Source organism: Petromyzon marinus, chromosome 43 (assembly GCF_048934315.1).
Source record: "Petromyzon marinus isolate PM22_M1 ecotype Great Lakes invasive population chromosome 43, UKy_Petmar_22M1.pri1.0, whole genome shotgun sequence".
In the NCBI taxonomy this organism is placed as follows: domain Eukaryota; kingdom Metazoa; phylum Chordata; class Hyperoartia; order Petromyzontiformes; family Petromyzontidae; genus Petromyzon; species Petromyzon marinus.
Genome location: NC_133709.1, coordinates 5,375,169 through 5,383,807, shown reverse-complemented (window position 1 = coordinate 5,383,807; position 8,639 = coordinate 5,375,169). Strand labels below are relative to the sequence as shown.

At 48.5% G+C, this 8,639-nt stretch overlaps 1 protein-coding gene across 1 annotated transcript; it reads right to left on the bottom strand.

The window, feature by feature from the left end:
- Positions 1-125: 125 nt before the first annotated feature.
- Positions 126-8,323, bottom strand: PAM16 (presequence translocase associated motor 16). The gene is made up of 5 exons (XM_032969990.2): positions 8,018-8,323; positions 6,374-6,458; positions 5,659-5,795; positions 3,631-3,696; positions 126-2,206 (listed from the first exon to the last, which is right to left on the bottom strand). The coding sequence occupies exons 1-5, from the start codon at positions 8,018-8,020 to the stop codon at positions 2,120-2,122; spliced, it is 378 nt and encodes a 125-aa protein (XP_032825881.1). The 5' UTR covers positions 8,021-8,323; the 3' UTR covers positions 126-2,119.
- Positions 8,324-8,639: the final 316 nt, after the last annotated feature.

The following is an 8,639-nucleotide window of genomic DNA, read 5'->3' as shown; positions in this document are numbered from 1 at the left end:
GAAAGGCAGAGGTAACGAATCGCAGTACGATGCAGTTGATTGAAAATGAAGTTACCAAATCAAAACATCTCGACGACCCAGGAGAAGGGGATATCCCCAAGGAGAGATGGAGCGACGCCAAGGGGTCGTGATGATGGGGCTTCACGGAAGTGCATCATTTATTGTATGTGTACAGAACTTTAACACAAGGATTCATTCACAATCGGTGTTTAGCAACACGTATCAAGACGGGTGTACAGCTGTGAACTTAAGCACGGATAACAATGAACGCCTTCATAGCAGCCTGTGAGATCCCAAGAGGATGGCTATCCAAACTTCCCACGGTCTGTCATCCCACATTTGCCATGTTGCTGTTACGCGCTCTGATCGGTAAGCACCTGTCCACGTAACCTTGATTAATTATTCCAACCAACGGAGATCTCGTTTGTGCGTCTGGTGTGCCGCAAAGAGTGCCGATTCAATGAATATATCGAATAAGCTTATGGGACGCAAGCTCTGTTGCAGTGGCTAACGCCCTGCTTTGAGTGAACCCTGCACCATGAGGAGTTCAATTCCCGGCCTTGGCTAACATCAGTGGTGAGTGGTCCGAACCACCTCACTTCAACTCGTACTTCCGATCTCGGCGACGTAAACAACCCGGCGTGGAGGGGAATCCTGCATCCAGCGAATTTGCAAAAGGTTGTACCGTTACGTTGGCCATATTAATTAATCATTGGGTAAATGGAGCGTGTGTTGAGGATTTGTATTTGAAAACGGTTGATAAATGTGGAAATAACGGACCTAGTGGCTCAAGACGACTGGAATTTTGGAAACCACACTATAGAAAGTTTTTTTTTAAAAGCCACCCAAGAATCTGCTACGAAATTGTCAGTCCATCCCAAGTGCCAAGCCAACCGCCTGGTCCACAGCAAACCCATGACAATCCGACCACATGTAACTTGGAAGTCTCGAGAGGGATTACGTGGTTGAGAGCTATCTTGTGTTAATTTCAAATGGCACTCCAAACACAGGTATAACATAGAAAAGTTAAGTCGTCACCAGATACAAAGATGGTGGCAGTGCAGTCATCATTGCGGCTTAACAGCTGTCCGTTGTGGAGAACACAGCGCAACCGCAAATACCCAGGGGTGGTGACAGGGGTGCCATTCTGCGTATAAGTGTACGACACTCGGTCTGGCGGACTCCGTGTAACTGCATTGTCAGAGTGTGTCGCCAACCGATGGCGTCTAGTTCAACAGCCTCTAATCATTCTTGAAATAAAAATTTGTTGAATGTCACCCCGGCCTGAAATCCTGGCTCCACAACCGCAAATACCTACATTATAGTATCCCCGTACTGTTTGTTGGCGAATTAATTCCTAATCGCGATGTAAGTGGTCATGAAAATATTCCATACGATATGGAAGGCTGCACTAATCTGGGTGCAGCAGTAAGTACGGACATCGCCGGCCAACCAATGGTGGAAGGGGAACTGGCACGTGCGGCACTCATGAATTTCGTAAACACTTAACGGGGAAAATCGCATTTACATTCGCTCTGCTGACCTCATAAGAGGTTCACCACTTGTGACCGGCTTGTCACGTTGGTTGTCAGTGCCTGTCCGCACGAAATATTCGGTTGCTTGATCAAACAAGCTGGCTCGGGCTCTTCCGCTGCATTCCCAAGGATGCTGAGAACACCCAAAATATTCTGAAAGCTCCATTCTTTGATTGGCTTTAGCAGCTAGCTGTAAATCTCCATTCAGATAAAATGTTATTTATTTACTTACATATTTATATAACATAGTTGTAATTCAAAATCGTACAACTAAAAAAAATCCTGGATGGGCATGATAAAGTTTACCATAAATATTGACTTTATTATTATGTCAAAATTTCTTTTTTCCTAGTATTGTTCACTGCGAATGACATATAACAAATATATTCTAAAACCGTCGCGTACCAAGCCCTTCCCTGGGTTCCAGAGCTGTATTTTAGTGCTGTGATGCAGTGTGGTGCACAATGATGTGTATTCAGTGAGGGTACTCTGTTCCTGTGTTGGTTTTAGCGATGGGTATTGCTTTGTTGTTGTAGGGCTGGTTGTTGCAGTGATGTTGTAGACATGGGTGTCATCAGGTCCTGCTAGGTTCCCGTCTCCGAAGTCTTCTGCTGATTTTCCATCTCCTGGATCTTGAGCTCCTCATCCAGACGCTCCTTTGCCCTTACCACCTGCCCAAACATGAACATCTCCCTTTTAGTCAGTGTTTGGCTAGAACCATGGCCAGCCACATTTATCCCTGCAGTGCCGATTTGGACCACATGACAAAAGCATTTAATTTAGGCTGAGTTGACCAAAGATAGGTTCAGACCAGGTTCAGATATCAATTTCCACTGGTGGTGGCACACATATGACCCTTTCGTCAATCCACTGCTGGATGAGGGCCTCCCTACCCAGTGTGGGTGACGGAGAGGATATTTTACCATGCTGGTCAGTGTGGGTATGTGAAGGCGAAGAGCACAGACAATGCATGAAAAATAATCCAACAAATGATTATGCTGCGTGGTTTTCGTGCGGACACCGCGTAGCACAGCCCCACAATTGCCTATGACAACCTGGCATACAAGGTGACCACCCATTCAAATGCTACCTAGGTTCAAACCTGCGTAGTGTCCGATTCGGTCATAGACACTGGCCGTGTGAATGACATTTCGGCAGTGTGGTTGTAACACGGCATTAAACCACTAACCCACCACTCTCGACGACGACAACAACCGGCATTCGCCACTAAGTGGCGGTTACTTCACCATGGCGCTTGTGCCAGGCCATGTGCACGTTAAGACCACGTGAGGCGTCGAACGCCCACTGGCCGGAGGTCATGGGACAGACCCAGGTGCCATGGGTCGACTAAGATGACTGGCCGATGCACCACCTGTGCCCCCGACTGTGCCAACTTGCTGTGTTTTAGGCACCCAACACTGCACTCATTGTGAGCGTCGCTCCTCTGCCCTCCATTGTTGCTGGAGGGCGACTGCCTCCAACTGCCCAGTAGCGTCCTTCACGAGCCTCCTCCACAGAGGCCGATCTTACCACCGCTGGTACCGGTCATCGGTAAGTCCACTCAGCTCCACATCCTCTTGTACCCACATCACTCCATCTCTTCTCTCGCCCATACCACGCCCGTTCAGCTCCCACTATCTCGCCGAACAAAAGCTGTTTAGGCATGCGGTGGCTGGGCATGCGGGCTACATGATCCAGCCAACGCAGCCTTGCCTGCCGGAGGAGCTCACCGATGGGACATTGTCCAGATCTTTCGAGCATTTCTGAGCTCACACAATCCAGCCTGGATAAAGCCAGGATGGATCATGGGCAGGCCGGCCTAAATGTTTCTAACCGGCGAAGATGTTCCATTGGGGGGGTCCACATTTTGCAAGCACGGAGAAGGAAGGGCATGACCCTGGCCAAGAAGACCCGACGCTTCGTGTGGAGCGACAGACCAGGTAGCTTCCACACAGCGTTACGTAGCCGATGAAAAGATGCCACTAGGCTGATTCGGAGTGAGACCTCTGCTGTCAAACCGGAGCAACTCTCCACAACAAACACACACAGCATGAAAACAGTTTTAAGGCTCGATCGCACCCAAACCCACTCGTACCTTAGACTGCAGGTAGAAGGACCCTCCTGAAGCCTTTTCATTCATTTTAAACAGGTTCTCGTAATTCTGTCAAAGAGAGACAATGGTTGGCGGGATGCATTATAACTGTGAGCAGATATACAACATCAAAATAATTGGGTTTGGATGATTCAGGGAAGACTGCCTCTTCTTTTCAGCCATTTGAAAATTAATTTATTTGACACTGCTTTTTGTGTTTAGTTTGTTGTCCTTCCCCGCACCTCCGATTAGCACGGTTTGGCTACGTACGGTGCGAAAGAAGTTCAACATCCATGCATATAATCCATCGGGGTTGTTTGAGCATCAGAGTTGTTTAACCATACTTCACCGTTGGTCAGTGCAGTTTGGTGATGGGGGAGGGAGCCTCAACTGGTACGGAGATATGAGATAGTCACCGATGTGAGTCAGGACCGCAAATCGAAATCTGGTCTCTCAGCGCAGTGCGTTAACGAACCCGTCACCGCTCCTCACAGAGAGACATTTGTAAGTGGATAAAGGAATAAAACTGCAGTGGCAGTGGTGAAAAAGCATCAATTCAACTAACACTGACCACATCCATCGCTAACCCTGCCGTGACAGCTAAGTGTATAACAGGCTCATGTTTCGTCCAATGGCCCTCCAAAGTCACTCGAAAAAGTGATCCTATTAAAGGAATCCCCCCGCCGCTTTAAGTTACCGCATCATGCATCGTTCCACACATTACGTTGCCAATTCATGAAGGAAATACCTACGTAAGTGTAATGTTTTGCACGTGCGTTATATGAAAACGATTGCGCAAAAATGTCGGCTATTTTGCGACGTAATACCGTGCTGTACACGCACGGCGCGCGTACCACCGAAATTCCCTCCGCCACGTGTTCAGCCTCTATCTGCCAGCCCGCCATTTTGCCTGATCGCCGCGCTCGTGTTAGGCACAAATACTGCATCGCGTGAGATGATAGTTAAACAAGAAGTGCATAGGGGGCTGAGAAAGACGAGTGCAAAACGCAGAGTAAATGATGATGAGCGCCTCTGGAAATAAAAGGCAAAAGTATTAATCGAGGGGTTAAATTCGAAGTTTTAAAGTGTTTTGAAGCTTGTAAAAAGGCAGTCGATTTTGCCCGGAACGTTCTGCAATTAAGCCAAAAGGTCCGGAGAAGGGCTGGAGAAGAGTCCAGTAGGGAGCCAGCTCCCTCTGGTGAACAGTCCTGTGGCTGCAGCTTCATCGTCAGATGAAAAGGAGTGAGATCATGCCCCTTCATTCGCATAACTCCACCACTGCTCACCCCAAAAGGCCTCAATCAGCAAGCTCTTCAAACACCTCTCGTACGTTTTATCGAATTATTTGCATTCATTATTCGTTAAATGTATGTCAACTTAAGATCATATGCATTTTGTACACTTCATGACATTTAGTCACGGATTTTTTCCCCCCAGAAATGCCAGCTAGGAATGCAGTACCTGATTTTAACATGTCTGTTAAAAGTTTACATTAAGTAGAAAAAAGGGGAAAACCTATTATCATATTTTGGTACTGGTGAAGGAGGTCCCATGCTGTAGCTGCTCACCCCGAGCTCTCATTACTCTGATAGTGGCATTGTCTTTGGGCTGTACGCCTTTTGGCATCCTCTGCTCTAACACCGTTTTGAGACGAGGCTCAAAAGAAAGCTGTCTCTGGTGTGGACCAATCAGTTTCAAGGACAATGCATATGTTATCAGTGTTTTTTTTGCATTCTGACTACAAGTATTGTGGTTAATGCATTCCTTGTAAAAGGTTTCAGTTTGGTGTTTTAACATCTTAACACCTGTTTTGTAGAATTTCTCAGGTACGCATGCATTATGTAAAGTGCGGGATTCCAGTGTTTGGCTGCAATACATTTCCACATAAGCCACTTTGTTGTGCTATTATTTGTGGCCAGGTTGCTTCTGAAAAGGAAATATAGAGCTCAGTGGGCATTAACTGGTGATAAAAATAGTTACATTCATAAGGTGTCCACATTAGTGACTCTAGCCGGCTGAGTCAGCCTGTACCTTCTGTATCTCAGCGGCATCCAACTTGCTCACGTTCAGGATGTCCTTGGCCTCCTGCAGGCCCAGACCGGTCATGCCGCTGGCGACGGCCGACTGCCTTCCAGCACGGCCGCGCGCCTCTGCTGCTGCCCTGCTCGCTGAGCCACGCATGCCCCTCGTCACCGCAAGGCCACACTCGCGCCTGCTCTCTCCATACATCTTTTACATTGCTACATCTGAACCGAGCCAGCGCAGGGGTCCTCGGGGTATACGGGTGGTTTTCCACTGCCTATTTGGCGTGCCGAGCCAGACATCCGAATCTGGCTCGGCGGGGGGGGGGAGTATCAAGCAGCCACCACGAGTGTGCGGAATTTCTACCCCTGGCTCAAGAGCTGTCGAGAGAAATGAGCAAAGACACCACTGAACAACACAAGCCAATTCGGAAACGCACAACCCAATGCCACAGTAGTTACCTTTCTGTATAGTGCCTAAGCTGGTACTGGCTGGCACGTGACGTTTCTCCCCAGCTAACAAGAAATTAGCTTTGTTTGCGCACTGTTCAGTGTTTCAGTGTCGAGTGCGATTTTAAATTATTTCAAACTTTTATGTTTTAAGGGTCACCACCCTGCTACCCCCTCCCCACCCCACCTAAAAAAACACATCTATTCTATATATAACACATGATATATCCACCCAGGTTATTTCAAGAACACGCTGTAAATTACTTTATTACTACCTGCAAATTCCTGGCGCACGGCCCGTGAGAATGCTTTGCCAACCACCTGAGCGCCCAGCATGACGATCTGAGCCAGGTAACGAGCCTGTGCGAGCACAAAAAGCAGAGGGTGAGCTGTGACTGTTAAGCATATTTCTGTTGAGTAAAAACTCCACGAGAGGGATTATTCTCCGCATGGGATATCACAGGCCGAAAAGTTGTGGTTATACGAAATTAGTGTAGTGTGTAGACACCATCAGTCTATCTACTGCTGGATGAAGCACCCCCCCCCCCTTCCCATGCCGTCTAGATCGTGCCAGTCAGTGTGCTTTGTTTAATAACACATAGTATTGCACGTGCAGGTGGTGTGTTCTGCCCTGAACATTAACGCATCATAATGGAGATAGATCTGTGTAAGAAATCACACGACTGCATCCTAGTCCAGAGAGTTAGACGACGGCACTTTTTTATGTGTGGCTCGGTTCGAAGTTTAACATAACGTCTGGAATGCAAGCCCACAGCCACATCACGCTAAATGTGCCCGATCTCGTCAAGAGAGCATATATACGCTCCGGGTTATTTTTAATCAGTGGACGAGAGGGCTGCCTGGGAATAGCAGACGTTGGTCTGTGCCGGGAGACGGCCAGGAGATGGCAGTAGAATCCTTGCGAGTGGAGCAATGAATGTCATCTCTTCATATGCATGGTGGGGGATCTCTGATTTCCTCCCCACATGAATTCAAGAGAATTGGCCAAACATCCCGATGCGGCAGACCTCGCATGAAAACGTGCATTGAGATTCCGCGCTACTCTTCCCCGGTAAATGAGAATTAATCATCATTCTCTTATAGAAGCGCCTTATCTGGATCCCGCAATCCCAAACGGGTGAAAGTCCGCATCAAACCGAACCCTCAGCAAGGCAATCTACTTAACGACGAGAGATAATTCACACGAAATGCCCTTTTCAATGAAGTCTTCCAGAAAGATCTCCCACCCCCCTCCTCCTGTACCCTACAAATACTATTTGGTGCGAGTACTCTTAGCGAGCACTTAAGGGCGCCACGGCCCACAAGGGGAAGTTGTGGTGGGATTTATTTTTGTTTTATCTGCCCAAGTGCAGAGGTTATCGACAATGCAAGAGGCGCTCATTTAAGTTCCGACTCAACTTTTCGATTTAAAGCTTTCGTGACTGCAATGATTCATCTTCTTTGGTTCTTTCGGTAAGGTCACGTAGAATGAGAATAAAATAATAAAATAACACAATAAAATTCTCACGACGTTACGGCCACAACGCAAGCGGCCGTCTTCAGGTGAAAGGTACAGACCTGTCGGGACGACAGAGCTTCAATGTCTCTGTCGTCCCGACAGGTCTGTACCTTCCGACTCAACCTCGAGGTTTTGCCCACGAGCGGGCTCAAAATTATTCCCGGTTAATGCATCCACAGCTCGCCCCGCGTGAGACGCCTCAAAGTTGTGTAACCACGCATCGAAGGCGCGAAGTGCGGCGGACCGCGCGGCCTAACCCCGTCCTACCGCCCAGGGGACGAGGAGAGCGGCGAGGGTTCTAGTCGAGGAGGGGGTGGGGGGTGGTGTTTGACCGAGAACCACCCTCTTCGAGAGGGGAGGAGGCTGGAGGGAGAACCCGCGTGTTAAGCGGCGGACTCACCATGACCCAGAGAGATTTGTCGGCTGAGGAGGTCACTGGTCTTGTTTCGTTTCTTTCCACCTCTCTGAAACCGCGAGGCGCTAAAGTCAAAAAGCGCCGCCGCTTAAAGGACACACGCGGTGGATCGATCCGTCGATTCAACTCCAACACGCGGAGTGTTACGTCGAATCGACGGGTGCGCTCTCTCGTTTGAGAGTTGTCTCTCGTTCGTTCGCTGTCGGTTTTTTATAAAAAAAAATTAAATTAAATTGGGACGACGGATGGAGACGAGCGGCGGCGAGAAATCGCCAACGACGACGACGACAACGTCAACAAACAACAAAAATCGAGACGAAGAATCGACCGGTGGTTAATCGTAATCGTCGACTCACTCGATTGGGCCGTGCCGGAGATTCTTTACCGTAATCTCCAGATAGTGAGACCCGCAATTAAAGTAAGACGCGCCACACACTGGCGCGCGGTCGCCAATTAAAGCCCTACAACTCTGATAGCACACAGATATAAACAAATCGACCGGACGACAAGACGATTTCCCGCAACTCTTTGCTTTAAAATACACGCGAAACGCGCGCTCGTGGAGTAATACGGTAACAGCCCGTGTGGTGCCGAGCGATTAATCGAC